The sequence below is a fragment of the Mus caroli genome, chromosome 18 (assembly GCF_900094665.2).
Source record: "Mus caroli chromosome 18, CAROLI_EIJ_v1.1, whole genome shotgun sequence".
NCBI classification, from domain to species: domain Eukaryota; kingdom Metazoa; phylum Chordata; class Mammalia; order Rodentia; family Muridae; genus Mus; species Mus caroli.
The window spans coordinates 67215055-67237494 of NC_034587.1; the positions used below are offsets into that span (position 1 = coordinate 67215055).

General features: G+C 42.5%; 1 protein-coding gene across 1 annotated transcript in view; it reads left to right on the forward strand.

The window, feature by feature from the left end:
* The first annotated feature begins 945 nt into the window (after positions 1 to 945).
* Positions 946 to 22440, forward strand: part of Mbd2 (methyl-CpG binding domain protein 2) — a 56200-nt gene continuing 34705 nt past the window's right edge. Inside the window, exons 1-2 of the mRNA XM_021150429.1 lie at positions 946 to 1715; positions 12211 to 12370. Coding sequence (XP_021006088.1) covers positions 1168 to 1715; positions 12211 to 12370 — 708 coding nt within the window. The 5' untranslated portion in view covers positions 946 to 1167. The remainder of the gene's footprint in view (positions 1716 to 12210; positions 12371 to 22440) is intronic.

Here is a 22440-nt window from a genome sequence, read left to right on the forward strand (position 1 = left end):
GTAAAACTACAAGGTAGTCATGTAATTCTGAGAACAAAGGAAGCTTGGTTTAATTAATAGCACTGGAGACATCTGCAATATCATACCGTTCCTGGCAAAGTGACTAATAGTTACGAGTCAATAACTAACACAGTTGGAGTCAGAGATGGACTGACTGAGTAGGTGTCAACCACCGCTAGCTGGCTAAGCACCATGTGAACAGCTCGAGAGGCTAAGGCCACAAATTTAAAGCCATGTTGGACAATACAGCAAACTCCACCTCTCAAATATGATTAAACATAACTTTCTAAAATTTTAATCAATTTCCTTAAGTAATGTTCCATTATCCTTTAAAATTACTCCTGAATAGAGACTTGGCTGACTTAGATGAATTATACCCAGATGGACTTTCTACATAAATACTTATTTACCAGGCCAAAGGTCACTGATGTTTTTATGTGACACCAGGAGGTTTACATCAAGAAAAGAGCTTCTGAAATGTGAATTCCAGATGAATTCAGGGATTTTAGCCCTTTCTAGAAGCCAAACCCTTATGACTGAATAGTCCCCTTCCTATACCCTTTAAAAGTGATAAGAGAGTTAGTCAGTGGCCCTGACCCCAAGGTCTGGAGGACACTGACAACTGTTTCAAGGGGATACTGTTATCATTCTTCCAATCCGAAGTCCCTGGGAAACCATGGTGGACTGGAGGCTCACTGCCATTGCATTCAGAGCACAGCTGAGTTTGAAAATACAAAATGAGATGTTTTGTTTGCTCCTTAGTTGAGAAGCAAACATAGGTAACCACATACAATGGCTACAGTTAACCCTGCTCCTTACAACGCAGCCGGCCACGCTTGACACGGGTCAGTAGGATTCCACTGGTCTAACCTTCTGCGCTCTGCCTGCCCAGTGGGGGTTGGGCCGGAAGGGCGCGGCGGGGGCGGAGCAGGTGGTCACGGGGGCGTGGCCCAGAGGAGGCGGAGACAATATGGCCTCGCCCCTAGCTTGGAGGACCTAAGAGGCGCGGCCGGGGCCACGCCCCGGGCGGGAGGGCCGCTCTGTGCGCGCCCGCTCTATGATGCTTGCGCGCGTCCCCCGCGCGCCGCTCTGCGGGCGGGGCGGGTCTCCGGGATTCCAAGGGCTCGGTTACGGAAGAAGCGCAGAGCCGGCTGGGGAGGGGGCTGGATGCGCGCGCACCCGGGGGGAGGCCGCTGCTGCCCGGAGCAGGAGGAGGGGGAGAGCGCGGCGGGCGGCAGCGGCGCTGGCGGCGACTCCGCCATAGAGCAGGGGGGCCAGGGCAGCGCGCTCGCTCCGTCCCCGGTGAGCGGCGTGCGCAGGGAAGGCGCTCGGGGCGGCGGCCGTGGCCGGGGGCGGTGGAAGCAGGCGGCCCGGGGCGGCGGCGTCTGTGGCCGTGGCCGTGGCCGTGGCCGGGGTCGGGGCCGTGGCCGGGGCCGGGGCCGGGGCCGCGGCCGTCCCCAGAGTGGCGGCAGCGGCCTTGGCGGCGACGGCGGCGGCGCGGGCGGCTGCGGCGTCGGCAGCGGTGGCGGCGTCGCCCCCCGGCGGGATCCTGTCCCTTTCCTGTCGGGGAGCTCGGGGCCGGGGCCCAGGGGACCCCGGGCCACGGAGAGCGGGAAGAGGATGGACTGCCCGGCCCTCCCCCCCGGATGGAAGAAGGAGGAAGTGATCCGAAAATCAGGGCTCAGTGCTGGCAAGAGCGATGTCTACTACTTCAGGTATCTCTCCGGGGGTGCGAGGGTGGGGTTAAATGTCAGTTCGGGGTCAGAGGTCAAGAGCTGACCTGGGCCGGGGTCGCAGGGTTAGAGCAGAGTCTGAAGGTCTATGACAAGGACCGGGTGAGCTGGTATGGAAAGGGGAGGGGGTGTGCGGCTGATGCCCTGGACAGAGGTTAGACCTCAGTGGAGTGAGGGGCACAAGTCTCTGAAAGGTCAGGACACATTCTGTAGAAGGCTTCCGGGAAAATGGTTGGCGAAGAAAGGGTTAATGGGAAGGGATGGCGGTTCTGTCCACGAAAGGGTTAAAAGAAGGTGTAATTCATCGAAACTGTAAAACCCAGTCACTGTTGGCGCCTGTCCCAGCATGTCCCAGATTCATCATTAGAAGTGCGTTTAATCTTGCACATGTGGAAGAATTAGCCATCTACAGGAACAAAGTTTCAGTTAACTTTGTAGGATACAGGGAGGTTTCACATAAAGTAGGCATTTGTAACTTCAGAAACTGGAATGCTTTGGCGTGGCAGTATATTCTGGTTTGTTTTTTTTTTGTTTTTTGTTTTCTTTTTAGTATTAGTTTTTGTTTTTTTTTGTTTTTTTGACAACGGAAGTTGTCAGACTCCTAGACCAACATTTGTTCCCCAGTGAACATGTGGCAATGTCTGGAGACATTTTTAGTTCTCACCTGGGGAGAGGGTGCTATTGGCATCTGATGGGGAGAGGTCAGAAGTGCTGCTGTCCGCAAGTAGCCCGTGCAGTAATTATCTTTCCCCAAGTATCAAACAGGACTAAAGTTAAGACATGAATCTGAAGTGCTTCAAGGTTTTCCAGTTGACTGTAATCTTGCCGTATTATGTTTATACTGCTCATGGCCTTCTTTTGTGATAGGTGGCAAGCTCAGGGAAGGAACAGTGGTCCCTTGATACCATTGGGATCATAAACAAACTGACTAAATGTTCCTCCAGACCATCCTATGTATAGGAGAGTATAAACACGTTCAACTCAGTAGCTTGGAGGTCCCAGCTTGTGGACAGATTGAGCAATTTTCAGCCAGCGTAATATTTGAGTGTTTAGGAACTAGTTGTTAGTCATTCAGAAGTTGGAGTAATGTGAAGGATTTCCTATTGGTCATTTAGCCAGGTCAGGGAAAATATATGTAATATTTTCAATTCATGTAGTTAAGTTTAAAAGGTTAAAAAGCTGTATACAGTTATATGCATTAAAATACATGACTGTAGTCGCTGCTGAGATAGAACATAAATATGAACATATTGTTTTCCCCTCCTCCTTGGTGCTGCTGGTCAAACCCAGGACCTGGTGCATCTACAGGCAAGAGTTCTGCCACTGAACAGTGCCCCGGACCTGAACACATTCTCACTGGTTGCTTGGGATAATTCGTTTACTATTTTTCAGCTCTTGAAATTAAAAAAACAAAAAACAAACAAAAAACCCAAAAAATACCGTGCTGTAGTCCAATTAATTTTCTTCACTTTGTTTGAGACAACTTATTTTCAGTGTTGGATTAAATCATCTTTGCACATACCGGGCAAGTGCTATAAGCTGTGTTATATCTTGCTCCCTGCCCCCTTTTTAAAATTTAGTGACAAGAGCCTTGCCAGGCTTCCCAGCTGGCCTTGAATTTGCCTTGAGCTCCGGATGTTCTCGCACAGCCTCCTCTGTAGCTGGAGTTATAGCTGAGTACCATCAGGCCTGGCTGGAAAACGTGTGTGTGTGTGTGTTAATTTCTTCGTTGCTGTTCAGTTCAGTGCTGTGATGGCGCTGAAAGAGCTCCTACTCTCAGGCCCGTTAGTTTCCTTCCCTCCTGTTAAAATTCCGTGTTACTTCGTATTTCCTTCTACTGTTACCTTTTTCTAAGTAGGCAGTCTGCACAGGCTTTGTGTGAACCCTGCCAGCGTCTGTGTCTTGGAGTCACTTATATCTGACAAGAATTTGTGTGTGTGTCTGGGGTTGAATCCCTTGGAAAAGAGCTTCATTCCCAGTTGAGCACTGTGGAATCTGTATCTCTGTGTTGCTTATGAAACCTGTCTTGGGATATGGCTTGCTTGGCTTTGAGTGATGTATTTATTCAACCTAACTTTGCATTATAGAAAAGCTTATGTTTTTCTTTTTCTGGATACGTAGCTAGGAAAGCTATTTCAAAAGCCAAACTGGGTGGGGGTTACCCATGCTGTGGTCTCAGATACTCGGGAAACTAAGGAATAGGATCACGAGTTTGAGCCAGCCTGGTCAATATAATGAGATATCGTATTTCTATTGTTTATAGAAATACAGTAGAGGCTGGTCATATGGTTTGGTAGGTAAAGATGCTTGTTGTCAAACCCGATGACTTGAGTTTGATCCCTGGTACCCACCTGACAGAAGAGGACTGACTCACAAGTCGTCCTCTGACCTACTTGCCGTGCTGTGCACACTGTCTACCTTAGACACCAAATAATAGACGCATATGTGTACAAAAGATAAACAGTCTTAAACTTTGACTTTTTTTTTTTTAATTAATTAATTTTTTTTTTTAGGGTTTTAGAGACAGGGTTTCTCTGTGTGACCCTGTCTGTCCTCAGACTCTCTTTGTAGACCAAGCTGGCCTCAAACTCAGAGCTCTGCTTGCCTCTGCCTCCTGAGTACCGGGATTAAAGGTGTGCACCATCGTGTTCAGTGTGAAAATTTATAAAATAACCAAAGCTTTGGACTGTTGTAATAAACGCTCTTCTCTAGCATTTATTATTGTTGTTGTTACTGAGATGGAGTCTGACTGTGTAATTCCAGCTGCCCTGGGACTCACTATATCGACCATGCTGGCCTTGCACTCTTAGAGCTTGGCTTGTCTCTGCCTAGGCCACCGTACATAATGTCTTTCATGGAATGCATGTCTGGTGGTGTGCACGTATGCATGTGGGTGTGTGGAGGCCTCAGGTTGACATCAGGTTTCTCCCTACACAGTTCTTTACCTTCCACTCTTAGTCAGAGTTCCTGACAGAACCTGGAGCTGGCTTTTCTCTCCGCCATGCCTACTGACATCCAGCCAGGACTGGGGCTCCCGAGTGGGTCTCAAGTTTTCTCCCTCCTGAGCCATCTCCTCGGACCTTGCCTAACATCCTCCAGGCTCTGGGCTGGGTCCAGTACTACAGGACAAACGCAGACAAACAGACCAGTCACGGAGCCACAGAGCTCCCTTCTGGTCATGGTCACATTTTCCTCTTTTTTGATTTTTTTTTTCAAATTCGAATAGTAATGGTTCTTAGTAGATAAGCCCTATTTAACCAGTTGAAAACCAACTTTCTGTACAAATTCACCGTGAGGAAGATCATCAAGCTTCCTCGTGATAATTATATCCTTTTGTAAGATACTACAGTGAGATTTCTTGCACTTTAAAATGGAAAGGACATATAAAATGGATTTGACCCATGCTGGCTTATTTAGGGCTACAAGGAGTGGTGCCTGTGGTTTGCTGGCATCTAGTTACAATGTGTACCCTGTGATTCTCCTGGGAGGCTCTACTCTGAAACACTCAGGAAGCCTCAAGTACACTGTGAAGCCCGCAGCTCATTAGTCTTCTTCAACTTGTGATGGTAACTGTCTGTGCTGGGTTATGAGGATAGACCAGTGTAACTGAGTTCAAATTACTGCTCAGACTCAGATTTACATAGTGCTGTCCCCTAGGGTACCTGCCTTTAAACAGAAGCTCACAGAACTCTCTGTTAGTGGTAAGTAAGTTAAGGGGGAACTCTCCTGCTGGTAATGTGAACACATGTGTCCAGCTGTTCACACAGATTCTAGTCATGCTTACCCTCGAATTAGCCTGCTCCTGGGGAGATTAATTTAAATTAAGCCATGCTTATTAACAGAGGGTGTGCCTGACACTTATTAATTGGGCTGGAATTAAACACACAGGAAGAGCCTTAGGTTCTGGTGGAATATGTTTTGGCTGCATCCAGAAACTGCCAGAGTTGTAATAGCAGCACCTCTGGTTGCCAGTTAAGCAGTATAATTATGTCTTCTGTCAGGATTACTGAGATAGTGTTTTGGCAGTTCATATATTATCATCCAGAGCATATTTTAAAGAAGGGTGTGGTTTGTTAAACTACTGGCTCCATTGGTACAATTTCTGAAAAAAAAAAAAATTGCTTGTCACATTTGAACCCATAAAACAGTAATTTACTGGCTAGCATTTGGCTTTCTGTGTAACACTTGCTGGTTATGCTTCCGTCTTCATAAGGCTCTTTAGGGGCTTGCTCTCCCTTCCCTTCCCCTCCCTCCCTCCCTCCCTCCCTCCCTCCCTCTCTCCCTCTCTCCCTCCTTCCCTCCCTCTCTTTTCCTGTGCAGCTTTTGTTGGGCCTGGTAGTTGCCATATAATCGCAGGCTGGCTTTAAAGTCATGGCATTCCTTCTGTCTCAGCCTCCCAAATGCTGGAATTGCAGGCACACACTACCAGCCTTGGGTGGCTTCACTTTCTTGAACTAGGAAGTACAGGGCCCAGATGCTGTTGAGGTCCATAAGAATCACAAGCGATAGAAAGTCTCCAGAGGAGGTGTGAGATTGGGCCTGGGGATGCTTCTCCAGCTTGACGACTTACCAGGGGTGCAGCGTGGGTGTGCCGCAGCAGTCCCCATACTCCTGGTTGCCCACTCTCTGGTGGGTCTGGCTGCTACACAGAACAGACCTCAGATTATTTGACACAGGTGACTATTGTCCTTGCTCAGGTAACCAGACAGGCAGCACACGCAGTGAGGAGTGACCTTGTCCTTTACTTCTGCTCCCAATTCCAAGGGATACACTGCATTGCAGTCCTAGCCCAGGTTATTACCCTGAGCCAACCTTCAGTATTTGGAGCAAATTAATACTATATCATTTCATTCATAAGTAGCTACTTAAGTGGACTGCTTGTGGAGATAAGACTTATATATGGAAATTTTGTAACCACACAGAGCTCAACATTACAAATGTAGAAGCAAAGTCAGCAGGCAGGTCAGGATTCCTTTCCTGCCACAGTGGTCCTTCCGCTGTGTGCTAAGAGGACAGCAACACTTCTGCTCCTTTCTGAGTGCTGTGTGGGCTTCATGGTAGACACAGGATGGGAGTAAAAGGAGCACTCTCCAGAGGAGATCTTGGAGATTGGAGCATTGCATTATGGACCAGGTAAAAAGATGGCTCATTCAGCCGTTAATGATAGAGTGAATCAACCGACATGGTTGGAACAAAGGTCACTAGGTCAGAGAAGTGGTTGACAGGTTAAAGGGAGCCAGGTTAAAAAGAGCCTCAGATACAGAGCTGATGGAAAGGCCACTGGAAGCTATTTTATTTTTTTTTAAGTTTATTTTAATCGCACCTATATTCTAAAGATAAATGTCCATAGAAGTCTTTTAAAGAGGAACTGAGGTTGAAGCACTGTTGTAGGAGGAGCACTTGGGTACTTTAGCATCTGTTGTGATGCCCTCAGGCTACGGAGACCATTTTGACTGTGGCCAGGATGGGTTCAAATGTGATTACTTCGTAACCGTCAGACATGGGGATAGACGTGGTGTGAACATGAGTACTTGATGGTGTTGTACAGGGGCTTTTGAAAAGCTTACATTTACAGGGGGTGGAGGACTTGTGAGGAGTTGGCCTTAGTCAGCTTTCCTGTCAGCTCACACTGTTTTCTGAAGCAGGGGTGCACATTTTTTAAAAATTGATTTGTTAGTTTTCCGTTACAGGGTTTATATGGAAGTACAAAAAGATAACTCTAATTTTCACAATTAGCCTCACATAAAACTTGACTTCTTGGGTGACTTGTTTTTAATGTTAAAATAATCCTTTTGTTTGGTTGTTTTCAATATTAACTTAAACTTTAACGATCTAACGTAGGAAAGAAATAACTTTGACAGTTCAAGGGATTAGAGAGATGGCTCAGTGGTTAGGAGCATTGACTGCTCCTCCAGAGGACATACATTTTATTACTAATACCCACATGGTGCCTCAACTGTCTGTTATTCCAGTTCCAGGTGATAGAGGGCTTTGTATGTATGTGGTACTCAGAATACATACAGGCAAAATACCCTTACAAATAAAATACATTCAAAAAATTTTTTTTAAAAGTTGAGGTTTTGGTTAGTTTGAGCTTTTTCCATTGTTAAAGTATATAGAGATTTTGTGTGAGGGTTTTCCTTACTTTCTCAGTAAAGCTCTTGCTGCTAGTGGTGGGTAGTGCTGTACTTTTCACCACATTCACCATCACTGTTCCTAGCCCTGTGCCCTCTGGAGATGCCCTGTGCCTCACAGGCTGCTGCAGCTCCTTCTGCTGTGGTAACTGCCACACTGACAGCTCTCCTTGTCAGAAACTGCTTTGAAGAAATGGAAAGCTATAGTTCATTCATCATGTCATCAAAATATGTCCTGCTGTTAGTGAGGCCTTCAGAGGACAGTTCTGGTTGCACACTGCAGGCCTGGCGGGCAGGCCCAGCACGCTGTGGTTGTCTGGCTCAGGCCTCTGTGTTTCCAGGTGAGTTCAGTGTGACACAAACGCAAGCAGTCCTGAGTACTCTGGTATCACCGCTGCAGTGTTTAAGATTTCTTCTACATAAACTTTGTTTTAGATAATTATATTTAAGAATCTTAAAGATGGAGTTAGGTTTAGCAATCACTTTAAACAGTTTTACAGAAATTAAAGAAATCTGGGCTCAAATGATGGAATGTCCTCATGTGAACTGAGAAATCCAACTCCTGACTTTGATTTTTATTTAAGTAGTGGGTAAGAGAAATGAAAGGCTTGATTGCAAGTTAGCTTAGGAACAGATAGGGGCAGTTGACAGGGAATTTTTCTCTGTGGCTGAAACTGAAATAGTATTTCATTACTGGATTAGCTTTGGTCAGAGCAAACTGAAAATGACTAATATCATTCACCAGTCTACTAACATTAAAAAAGCAATGCTGTAAACCTGAGTTATGAATCGATACTTAAAAAATAAAAGCTTAATTGACATCATAGACTAGAAGTTAGTCACTTTGCAAGTCCTAGTATTTCTGAGATGTGGACCGGAAGCAGCCATCTTCGAGGGCGGATGGGAATGTAGTCATTGTGTGTGCTTAATCAGGCCCTCACAGGGCAGGTTGCCATGGTGCAGATGATGCAAATCTGCTGGGCACATTTCCTACTTGACTATGCTTCTGGGCCTTGTCCTCCTATTGCGTGGCTGTATCTCCTGTAGGGCAAGGTCCCCTTGTCTTACATTCCTGAGATAGGCAGGTTTACTTTCTTGAAGCATGTTACAGAAAGGACAGTGGCTTGTCCTTCTGACTTTGGCATGGCACACATATCAACCAGGTGCTTTGCAGAGTCAGGTTTACATGACAGGAGCGAAGTAGAACTTACTGGGTAGCAGCTGATATTGCTAACATTGAAAATGTGACTTCCGAATTTTACCCTTTTTGGATATAATTAGCATAATGAGTGGAGTTTGTGAGACTTTTATTAAAAATTGTAACTAGTACTTCATATTTGTCTTTAAAATTAATTAACATAGGAGCTATTTTAAGCCATATTGATGTAGATCATACACTGATACAATCGGAATTGCTTCTTCTGTGCTCTGGGCCCTGTGCTTGCTAGGCAGCACTGTTGCCCTGATCTGTGTCTTTAGCTCAGTATAGTCTGGGATTGCGTTTTCAGGTACTGACGTCTCTTTGGGGTCTGAGGAGAGAAGTGTCTAGAGTGTAGCCTCCTTAGTGAGTTATCCTCTGTAGATGCTGTGACACTGAGGGGTTGGCATATTTCCAAGGTGAGTTTTAACTCAGCAAATACCTTTTGCACAGTCAATTTTGAAATTTACTGTTCTTCCCAAATGTCTTCCCCAAAAGTCCCCAGATGACTTGTTTCAGCCACATGTTAAGCAGTTTTGGTAAAGTTACTGTCTGAATATTTTCAAGTTCTGAAAATAAGTCAGTTGAAACAAGGTCCACACTGGATCTCAACTTTTTCTTGTGTTAAAAAGATCATTAGGAGGAAATTTGATTAAGAATTTTCATTTTATTTTTTGGAAAGGTATTTTTCTTGTTTTTCTCTATGTACTGGAGATTTTTTTCCCCAACATAATATTTTTATTGCTTCGTTGGGGATTTCACAACATAGACACCGTCACATTCACTTCCCAGTCCTTCCCTGTCCCCTTATTTACTAGCTATTCTAAAGATAGCTTCTAGAATTGTTCTTTATCAGTCTCATGAGTTTGAATTGTTAGAGCTACATGGGTATTGTAGCATAATTAAAACTGTAATCATAAATGACTAAGGAATACAATATTTTATAACTTTTCAAATTTGTGTGACTTATGTAGTAAAACGGACTAAAGATGATATTTTTAATTTTAAGATTCATCCCAGTGTGCTGTAAAAGAAAAACTACATTCTGTCTTACTCAGTGATAAGGCTTCTTGCTCTCAGAAAGTTACTTTTGTTCAACGGTTGCCTCTAGATTTTGACCTTTGAGTTTTAGAAAAGGGGGTTTATAATATTTGGTTGTTGCAAGTATATAGGAATCAAGGAAACATACAGGAATTGTAAGAAGACAGTTTCAGAGGATTGTACAACTGTTTTAATTTGGAATGAAGAATGACAAGGCTCCCTAGGGGACCGGACCATTCAGGTGAGCTTGAAGGATTAGAAACCTCATTGACAGGTTTATCCTATCTGGAAACACACACGGAAGACTCAAAGGGACATGGCAGATTTCAGTGACTGAGTTTAGAATTCAGGGTGTCAGAGTTGACAGAAAAAAGTCTGGAAACAGTGTCACTTACAAAATTTGAACTTGTTGCTGCATGGGTAACTGGGAGATGTGGGGCCTGAAGGATTCTTGTGTCTGTCCAGCTTTGAGGGCTAGGTGCTACATGGACAGTGATGGATGCTGCTGGCAAAGCTGGGAACAACTGATGGTGTGTAGGCAGGAGTGAGGTGGGTGCATGTGTCCAGTGGGGATGCTCAGGTTTCAGGCAGTTCGGAGAGTAACCTGATGGTTGCTGCTTCTGTGGTTTTGAGCGAGTTCCCAGTGTAAGTTCCTCCTGGCTATGAGCACTCTGTGCTATCCTCTCTTCTTTCCCAGTGTGGATTTTGGTATGAGCTGCTTTATTTTATTTATTCTCTATGGTCTGGTGATTGGTGGCTGTAATAGTCATCTGTTGGATGAAGTCTGTGTGCTTTGAATTGTGTTCCAAGAATGCTTAAGGCGGGGGTTGTGGAAACAATGTTGATGGCCCTTCCAGCTGTCCAGTCTGTGCTGACAGGACATGTGCTGTGCTTAACCTCCAGCCTAGAGTTACCTTCATCCTGAGAAGTGGTTTATTGTTTAGTTTTCCAACAATTTAAGACAGCTTTTGTCTGTTGAATTATGTTGCACACATAGTGACCAGTTAGTGCAGGATCACAGCCTCTTTGAGAGGCTTCTCCTGCAGACACAGTCAAAGTTTGCTCTAGCATATTTGGCTCATAAAAAGTGCAAGATAAGACTTTTGGGACATTAACTCCCCCCCCCCCCCCAAGAGTTTCTTTTAGACTAATGGCATAGAAAGCCTTTTAAGGAAAGTCTGTGCAGTTCTGGCACTTTTATAACTTTGCATCTTCAGCAGTTTTTTGTTTGTTTGTTTGTTTACAAGAAGTAAATTGTTTATTTATCTGACTTCTTTAGGATTAAAGCCCAGGCAGGTACCATAACACCTGGCTAAGAAGAAATTATTATTGATGGGTTAATTTTACTTATTTATTTTTCTCTCTTTAGATCTCTGCTTTTTATTTTTACTTTTGAAATTATAATTACATTTCTCCCCTTTCCTCGTTCCAACATTCCTTTATATCCTTCTCTGTTCTCCTTCAAATGTATGACCTCTTTTTTCATTATATGTTACTGCATGTATATACATGTATGTATATACTATATATTTCTAAGTATAACCTGCTCGTTGACAGGGTTATCTAAGATAGTTTGTCAAAGCAAGCCATGGCAGAAGTGAATAAGCAGGTCTGCAGATCATACTGCTTGTTTTCTTTTCAGTTGTTACTGTAGTTTTAGTCGGAAACATTTACATATCAAAATTTGAGAGTTTCATTTTTTTCTGTTATAGATGTTATAAGCCTATACCAGATTATGTGGATTCCAAACGTATATATTGTAAATTAGCTACTGACTTTAAAAGTTTGTGAGCTGTTGGCATTGTATATAAACCAGTATTTTCATTTGTAGCTGTGCTCAGTTCTCAGCAGTTAGCTGCGAGTGCAGTAGCAGCATGCGCAGCACCTTCTGGTGTTAAGTGATACATTATGTCTTTCTACAGAAAGCTAAGGAGTTCCTTCAAGACTTGTAATAATTCCAAAATTAAACCAAACCCCTACAATTATAATTTGTAACAATTGAAACCAGGGTACTGTTAAAAAGGTTATATAGGGTTCTGTTTTAAAAGATTATATAGAAGCTATTACTATTTCCCTTTGTACAATTAAATGTATTTTCTTCTAGTCCAAGTGGTAAGAAGTTCAGAAGTAAACCTCAGCTGGCAAGATACCTGGGAAATGCTGTTGACCTTAGCAGTTTTGACTTCAGAACTGGCAAGATGATGCCTAGTAAATTACAGAAGAACAAACAGAGACTCCGGAATGATCCCCTCAATCAGAACAAGGTTGGTAAATGGACTTGCAGCACTGCCGCACTTCCTAGGCTCTCCACAAGGGCTTCGTGTCGGGTTGGGTTGTTGAGATCTTGGTTGCCTGAGTGGATCTCTGGCACTTACTTTTCTATATTGGAGGAGCTGCCATAGAATCAGTGTAAATAACTGTGCACAGAAGAAAACAGTATTTCAGCACGTCACTAGGCCAGCATGGACACCACACTTTGGGATTTTCTTTTTTTTTTCTCTTTTTTTCTTTTTTTTTCAAAACATAGTTTCCCTGTGTAGGCATGGTTATTCGGAAACTCATTCTGTAGACCAGGCTGGCCTGTAACTCAAAGATACCACTGCTTTTGCCTCCCAAGAGCTGGGATTAAAGGCGTGCACCACCACCATCTATCTGGCTTGTGATTTTCTTAAAATATATTTTTTTTCTGTTTCCCAAAAAGAGTCAACATTACCACACACTGTATAATTGCATAGTCAAATCAGAAGTCGGGCCTTTGATGGTGGCGATGATGCCTTCTCATAGACATCACTGTTCTCAGCAGAGTTTTTCACTAGCCCTTAATTTTCTTGAGCTCCTTGGTTGGCTATTCTGTAGCAATATAAATAAGTCACATTTGAATATGTTAATTTATTTTGATTAAAGCTTTACAATGTTTTTTTTAAAGAGCTTCTGTTCTTCCGAGGACAACTAACCACGTATGATATGACCTACAGCTAACTCATTGCCTTGCATGATTCCTCTAGGTATGTTCTCACCTTAGGACTGAGGCAGGAGTTGAGGTGGAAGTCACTGCAGGTGCCTCAGTGATTTCAGTGATGTTGTTTTCAGTTGTAAATGGTTTCCATTTCTATACATTTAGGAGTCTGTTTGATGTTACCATCAGCACCCCATGATCAGTCTTGTGAAAATACAGGGTGACAAGTGGAGACATTTCTTAGGATCTGACTGCTGAGGGCCCGGCCAGACCCTCCCTCTGGTGCAGCAGCCATTCAGGAAGCAGGCTATGGATTCAGGCAGGCATGGGCTTGGTGAACTGGCTATGCTGGGTATTAGATGCTACAGTCATACACAACTTTCTTAGCCTCTGAAGGCCTGAGGCCGTTTGTAGAATTGGGCAATAAATCTCCCATAGTTTTATCATGAAAAAACATAGTGGGAATTTACATACAAACCTTTGCCAAGATATTGACCCATGATATTTCCCCCCTCCCCCCCTCCCCCAAACTTTCCTTTCCTTCCTTAAGGGGCAGCCACCTTTCTGAGCACCAAGCCATCTGCTTACCATGGTGTCCAGTGTAGGAGCTTTCTGGCTTAAGCTCTCTCCCTCCTCATCTTTTTTGTTTGGTTTTTGTTTGGAACACACACACACACACACCCCAAGTGCATGTGTATATAATTTATACATGTATATAACTATTAAATTTTTCTGAAACTGCCACTTTAAAACTCTAGTCACAGTGCCGCCTGCGTACCTACAGAAGGACTTAAATATTTATGAAATGAAAAGAATGCTTTTAAATTACCCTGCTGTTTCCAGAATCACAGTTTAGCCTCATTTAATGTAATGTGAAGCTTTCCACCCTGACAGTTCCGGCTCATTAAGAAGCAGACACTAATTGGTCTCTAGTTTGTGTGCACCTCTCTGCTCCAGCCGCTCTGGACCGCTTGCTTGCTCCCTCGCTCGTGCTTCACCCGCAGCATGGCATGCGCTCTCCGGATCTGCTTGCTTCTGTGCTGTCTCCTGTGCTTGGAATGTGCTCCCCCCCAACCCCCCTGACCTGGTGACCGGCTGAGCTCCATTGCCTGCATAGCTGGGAACCCTGCCCCTCCTTCCATGATGGCCATGTGTTTGTGGCTGTGCTTCAGCTAGACTGTGAGCTCCAGGAAAGCAAGGACTTTCTTCGTTTTGTTTTTGTTTTTTGCTTTTGCTTTTGTTTTGTATGTTGCTGCAAACCTTGCATGTAGCAGCCTGTTAAATAAATACTGCTTTTCTTTCCGTCTGATTCCAGAAGAGTGTCGTGGTAATAAATGCTTATTCAATAAATTAGTACAACACACTGTGTGGAAGTGCCTGTTGTTTTCATTGTGTTCTGAATGTATGACGTTTTTATTCTGCCTGGTCTTACCTCCACCTGACTTATGTTTTAGGTAAGTAGTCACAATTTGGAGTTCTTGCAGTTTTACAAGGAGGCTCGCTTTGGGACTAACACTGTCATTACAAGCAGAAAAAAATATTTGTGGTAAAGTTAGCTAAATGAAGTTCTTCATGACAGTACTGAATAAAGAAAACTGGGAAAGGTCAAGTGGCTGACAGAAATCTCTGTATGTAGTAAGCTTGGTCAAAGTCAATTATTCATTAGGTATTTTTCTCTTTTTAAGTTTTTTAAAAAGGATTTTCTTCTTAGAAATGAGGATATAGTCAACAAATAAGGCTTTAAACTGGATTGACCAACTAAGTTGATTTTGATGTATGTCCTGTATATTATTGCTAATGAATGGTATTTTCAAGTGTAATTACAAAGCCCCCTTTGAAGCTCTTGAAAGCTCTTTAATTATACTCCAGCGGATGGGTAGGGTGAGGTGGCAAACGCCTTTTGATTAACACACACTGCAGTTTTTGTACTTGCTTTTGCTTTTCTCAAACTTAGTTTTAATCTAACCTCCATAATGTATGCATTCTTGATTTTATTACACTTTATTGAATTTTCTTGCCGCTGCTATAATTATTTGCAGGCAACCCCATCTTTCAAGGTGATAAAATAGATCTGAAATACCAAGTAGGTTACTGAAGATCTCGATGGGGTTAATGGAGCAGATGGCTCAGAATAATATGAAAGTGGCCAACTTGAGTGTGCTACAGTCATAGCAGTTTGATTACAGTGGGGCATTCTGGGATTGAATCCTGTTAGCTTTAGCCACAGGTATGGTCAGTATGTAGCTGCATATGTCTGGTGTTCTTAGACAGTACAGTTCTAGAACAAAAAGGCAAAATCTTAGCTTCAAATATAAATGTGTGTGTGTGTGTGTGTGTGTGTGTGTGTATGCTTACACACACATATTTCAAGGTTTCACAGATAGGATTTGACATTTGAAGGAGGCAGTAGAGACAAGTCACAGAGGTGTGTCCTTCTACGGAGATCCTTTTGCCTCTGATTACTGTATCCTAGGATTAAAGGTGGCACATATCAGCATGTGAAGCATGAATAAGCTTCTGAGCACTAGGTTTTGTGGGGACAGAAGCCAGATTGGATTGTAATGTGAAAGATAAAATTGGTCAGAACGAACAGTCACTCCAGTAAATCTTCATAGGAAAGGTTGAGAGTCACTGAAGGAGAAATGAAAGAGATGACACTTCGGTTGAACTCTTGTCATTTCAAAGGTTGGAATGGTTAAAAATACAGATCATGAGAGAAGAAATTGTGGAGGTCAGAAAAGTTAAATGTATTTGCAGACAACAAGACCATGGAACTATACTAGTTAGGGAAGAATGTGAAAGGTGCAGGAAACTAAGGAAAAGGGATAGTCAAATTGATGGAGATTTGGGGGTCAGAAGAGGCAAAAGGCAGCCCTGAGTTGTGAGCTGCAGACTGGGGGCACGCATTGCAGCCTCAGATGCATCCTTGAGATGTGGAGACAGAGTTGCTGCTTTTGACACACATGTAACTAATGGCAGGTAAGTCCAGGGATAGATAGAGGTCTTTAAAAATGAGGACGGAATTTGGGCTGAAAAAGACAAAGCATAATGAACTGTTAAGAGAAGACAGTGATGGGGAAAGACGGAGGAGCCACATGCTGGGGGCTTTAATGAAGCTGCTGCTTTGGAGGGAGAAACAATGGAGAAAGTCTGGGATGCAATAGGGAGAGCAGAAACCTCGGTCCTGATCCCTAGATAACATTGTCTTAAGGGGTCAGAAAGGGGCCTGAGTCTAATGTCTGTAACGTCCATAAAAATGAACTGAGATATGTGGCCTGACACAAGCACACCACCCCAATAAATTAATAAACATAATTTAAAAATGAAATGGGCTCGGTGTAGCTCTGGCATAGAATGAATTTACGGATTGTTTCTTTTATATTAGTAAACTGGAGCAGACGACCTTCCTTTTCATGGCAATAATTTTGATGCAGATCTTACAGATTACATTTAATTACATTATTTTCACTTAGTACCTTTAAATTCAAGACAGAAAATAAGATTACTCAGGTTAGGGCTGTTCAGTGTAGAGCTAAATGTGTAATGGCATTTTGGCTCCAATTAGCTTATTGGAAAGAATTTTCAAAGTTGGGGCAAGCACGATTCTAAATTTGAGACTACTGAAGAGGAAGTCCCACGAGGGGTGATAAGGTGATTCATCAATTCAAATATAAGTGCAATGCAGTGAACTAAGTAATGGTGGCTGGGTGATAGTTTAGACAATGTTGATGACAAGTGTCTCTGCTGGTGAGTTTTAGATGAGTTCTGAATGGCAAGTGGCCGTTCTTCAATAACGGGAGAGAAAAGTGTTCTATGCAGAGCAGAGACCTTCTGCAAAATCTTTAAGGAAAGATGCACCAGTATGTGAGGACAGAAAGAAGGAGGTGTTGGAGTGGACTGAGTGGAGCCCAGATGAGGATGAAGAAGATGAGCTGCACTTAGCTGATGCTAGCACAGGGTAATGCCAGGAGGCCGAGGCTGGATGCAGTTCCATGTGAGGAAGAATGCACTGTAGAGCAGCAGAAACAGGCCTGGGTCTGAGTGGGGATGTGTTGAAGACTGTTGTACTTGACCAGACAGGTGATGATGACTTAGGCAGCGCTTGTTTTATGAATAAAAGAAAAGTAAGCCGGGCAGTGGTGGCACACGCCTTTAATCCCAGCACTCGGGAGGCAGAGGCAGGTGGATTTCTGAGTTTGAGGCCAGCCTGGTCTACAAAGTGAGTTCCAGGACAGCCAGGGCTATACAGAGGAACCCTGTCTCGAAAAACCAAAAAAAAAAAAGAAAAGTAAGAGGTAGCAAAGAAAACTGGTTAGTATATTTTTTTGTCCAAAGAGTTTATGGTTTTATGTGTACAGAAATATCCTTAATAAATGCGTAAAGGCTGTTTACCCTAGCGAGTGAAGTCATTATTAGAAGCATTTCACCTTTACTATGAATTTAAGTCCTACATTTAGAACTTTGGGTATAATAATAATAGTAATAGTGATAATAAATAAGCCAAATGATAAGCTTGCTGGTGAGAGCAGTCTGAGGAGTCACGTGGTAGGTTGGATTCACATGAATCCCACCGTGGTAGAAACTTGTGAAAGCTCCTGGACTTGGATTTCATGTTAATAATGGAGGTGGATTTGAGGATATGGTTGTGTGTGTGTGTCGTGATATTCATTTCCGCTAATTTTACTAAATTTTGTAGGTCCCGAAGGGTTAGCCCAGTTTTGCAGACCTAGAATCTAGGGTCATTTTGGTAAAGAGAATGCATTTGTATGACTTTCCATAGTTCTCCCAAGGATGCATAGACATGCCAAAGAGAATGTGATATTCCCCGAACTAGAGTACGGGGAGTTGTAAACTGACATGGGTTCTGAGAACTGAACTTGGGTCTTGCAAGAACAGTAAGTGCTCTTAATTGCTGAACCATCTCTATATCCTAAGTGTGTGTGTGTGTGTGTGTGTGCGCGCACACACACGTGCATGTGTGCCTGCTTACAGTGTTTATGTGTACCATACATATGCAAGAGCCCATAGAGATCAGAAGAGAATGTTGGATCACCTGGAACTGGGGTTACAAGTATTTGTGAGTCACCATTTGGATGCTGGGAACTGGTCTTAGGTTCTGCAAAAGTAAAATGCTCAGAGACATCTTTACAGACCCTGTGTGTACTTTTAAAAAGCTATGATGGATTTCTAGATAGCTTGCATTGTGGGTGTTTGATTTTGTGAAATTTGAAATTGCTACTTGGAGATAATCTTGATTTCACTCAAACACACCCAAGATATAGCTGTCCTGGAAAACCTTAAAATGTTACAGGTCTAAGTTTTGATAGCATGCCCAGTATTGTTTTAATGCAAAACAGGCTACTGTTTATTCAGAATTTATTTACCAAGACAATTACAACCTCTTTTACTGATGGTCTCACTTCTCTGCCTTCTGGAATGTAATCTCCAAGGCAAGGACTGCTTATAAATGACATTTTCAGCTTATGGTTAGGACCCAACACACAGTAGACACAGTCTTTGTTCAATGACTGGCTAAGACTGCATCAGTGTCATTATCATGTGCCATTTTATTTGATCTGTAGAAGAGTCTTGTACAATAATTATCCAGATTAACACATAAGGAAATTGACCATAGTTGTAGTGAATCTTTGCTTCCCAATTGGGATATAAATTTCTCTGGAACATGCTGTGTACTCAAAGCGTGGTACATGAATTATACTTTACAGTGTCAGTTATAAATGAACACTTTGGTTAAGTAGAGCAATTATTTCCAACCTGTGATAAAGTGTAAAATTTTAAAGTGAAAAGTTATCATCAGTTTGAAAGTAAATCTTCTATGTTTTAGTTATAGAATCTATACAGGGTTGGGCTATCTTTCATATAGCTTTTCTCCAAACCTGACTGACAGGGCTGGAGATGGCTCCAGGGTTAAGAGGACCTCCTGCTTTTGCATAGGACCAGGGTTCAGTTCCCAGCACCCACACGGTGGCTCACAACTACTTTGAACTGCAGTTCCTGATGCTCTCTCTAGGCTTCTCCAGGCAGTACAACCAAGTGATGCACACATACATGCAGGCAAAAACATTCATACATATAAAATAAAAGATAAATTAAAAAAATCTGTCTAAAGAAGGTGATACTTAGAGTCTAAGTCACTATGCTGTAACATGTACATTTTTCTATAGATATCTCTCTGTAAGATTTTTTTACAGGGCTTTCCACATGCTATGCAGGCACTAACCACTGAGCCACACACATGCTTGACACACATGACTTGGAAGGAACCGATCTCAGCATATCTTTGAAGCTTCATAAACTCTGCATGTTTTCCTTCAGCAGATCTCTGGAGATACCTGTGATGGGTTTTGTTGTTTGTTTGTTTGTTTTCCTCCACATTTTCCTCTGTTACCAACCTTCCGTTTTAGAGACTAGCATACATCTCACTCGCAGTATTAGAATGACATTAAATGCTGTTGCCAGTAGAGGAACAGTTGGAAATACTGGATTGAGAAATGAATCGCTTGGTAACAACTTTTTCCACAAATAAAGCTCTGCTTTGAACGAATGTAGGGGACATTCTGTATCTGTCTACTGATTACTAAGTAATTTTTTTTACTGTGATATTTTAACACAAACTCTGTTAAAGGCAGCTCAAGGTCTGAGTCACAGGTTGAACTCATTCTCCCCAGCCATGTGACTGGGGCTTTTCAGTGCTACCTCCTCTAGAAAAAACAAATAAGAATAGATGTTAGCAATTAGTAATTCTTATAGAAGAACATGAAGCTATTTCAAAATTCTTTCAGTCTGGCATGATTGAGTGTGCCTATAATCCAGGTACTTGGGAGGGTAAGGCTGGATTTGAGACCAGGAGTTGGAGGCCAGCCTAGGCAATATGGCAAGAATCTATTTCAAAAACAAGAAGTAGAAAAGGTCCCACCAACTTTCCCTTTGAGCTGTATCTTGTATTTGAAGTTAAATATATTTAGTAGTTATTTTAAAATTGTAATATACCATGTTTCAGTATTTTTTATGATCACAGTATTTTTATATGATCACAGGAAGTAGAAAAATATCACTAAATATCAGTTGGATAAAATATTGTTTATTAATATTAATAATACTGATAAAATATCAGCAAATATTTTTCAAGTCTGAAATTGGAATAACTTTGGAACTACGTTGCTGACATATTCGTTTATGCATAAAGGATTGATGGCTCCTTAGTTACAGTGTAACTAGGCAGAAGCTGACGGTTGCATTTGTAATGGTCTACATTAGGTAAAATACAGACTGCTGTCAGCTTTAGAGTGCAATGAGCTGGGTGTGTTTTCAACATTCTGAAGAGGCAGGGATAGAAACAGCTGGCAGGCGCTGGTTTATAGAACAGTTCTGTAACCTATGTGGCTCAGTGAAGTGTTCCATGGTACTGCGAGCCCTCCTCTCCCCAGTCACACTTATTGCGTGGACCTTAAGTCTTATGTTACAGGAAATTTGTGGAAGGCTATTGAAGGTAAAAGAAAAACGAAATGTGCTCATTTAACAGAACATGTTTTTAGAATTTTAAAGTTCATGAACTTCTGACTAGAGGGCTGGACTGGTTTATACTATTGTAGTGAGTTTGCTGGTTTAGTTTGTATTATAAAGGAACTTCACTTTTTTTTATATATATATTTAAAGAGGATTTAAAGGAGGATTTCTAATGGGGCTTCATGCCCAGGTGGTTGTTTCTCATGCCCAAGCATATGGCAGAGTGCCAGCGATCAGGCAAACTCACCTAACAGGCAGCTGTGAATTCAGTGACTTGTTGGCAGTCCTTAGGGGAGAGTAACAATACAGTTTACTGGTTTTGGGAGCTTCTGGGAAGCCAGTCAGTCTACTTTGCAGATTGCCCACAAGAATATTATAGAACACAGACTCATCATGTTTGTTTACTATTGGAAAGGGAAAGAAGTATTAAACATAGTTGCATGAGATCAAGAGGATGATGAGGTACATTACTCTTTTTATTCTGTGCAGTTGTTGTCCTTAAGAACTAGAGCAGGGAGTGGGGTTGCGGGCAGCATGGTGAGGTGCTGGGGAGATGGCTCAGTGGTTAAGATCACTGGCTGCTCTTCCAGAGGTCCTGAGTTCCATTCTCAGAAACCACATAGTGGCTCACAATCATCTATAATGGTTCATGAAGATAGAACACCCATGTGCATAAACACATACATCTTAAAAAAAATAAAAGAATTAGACTAGGATTCTTAAAGATTACATAGAATGAAATACCTCACTAGACAGTGGAACCTAACAGTTTATCTTGAATATTTTAGCAAATTCTTCGCATTTTTCTCTATTGATCCAAGAGCATAACTGTATATAGAAACACCAACCATAGCATTTTTAATACTAATAATTTCATATTCTACACATCTAGTCTTTGTGAATTTAAGACTCATAGTGAAGAATTCTATAGTATATGATATATGTAATGACAGCAGTTGTCTAAAGAATTAGGTTAGGATTCTTTAAGACTGAACATTGACCTTGGTGACTTTGTTTAGGGCCCCAAGTGTTCTAAATGATATAAGGGAGATTTTTTTTTTTTTTGGTTTTTCGAGACAGGGTTTCTCTGTATAGCCCTGGCTGTCCAGGAACTCACTTTGTAGACCAGGCTGGCCTCGAACTCAGAAATCCGCCTGTGTCTGCCTCCCAAGTGCCGGGATTAAAGGCATGCGCCACCATGCCCAGCAAGGGAGAAATATTTGATGTCTTGTACGCATAAGTGTTACCAAAAGATTTTTTTTTTTAAAGTGCACACACCTGGTACCCAAGAAAAAGCACTAACTCTGTCTGCCTTTCATCCCAGCGCTAGGGATGCAGACAGGAAGATTGCTTCTTTCTGACCAGTTGATCTAGTCACATTGGTAAATTTCAGGTTTGGTGAGACATCTTGTCTCTGAACCTAAGGAGGACAGACACCTGACACCAATCTATGGCCTCTATACATAGGCATACATATACATACATGCTGCACCACATGTGCACAGACAGGCACATGCATACACACAAAAGCACGTGCCTAAGTCTCCATTAAGTAATGATAATAAAAAATAAAACCTCCCAGTGTCTGTGCCCATGTGCTCATGTGGATGTGTAGGGCCGTTCCTATTTATGGCACATGTGTAGGACTCAGAGGACAATTTGTGGGATTAAATTCTCTCCTTCCATCATGGGCCTTCAAGGGATTAAACTCGGCCACAAGCTTCCTTATCCGTCTCGCTGGATCAAGCCTCAAGCTTTCTAAGGTGGGTTCCTTAGGTGGTTATTCTGTAGCCCATTCCTTGAATTTGCACAGTTATAGATTATTGAGTTAAAGCTAAGTGCTAGGGACTA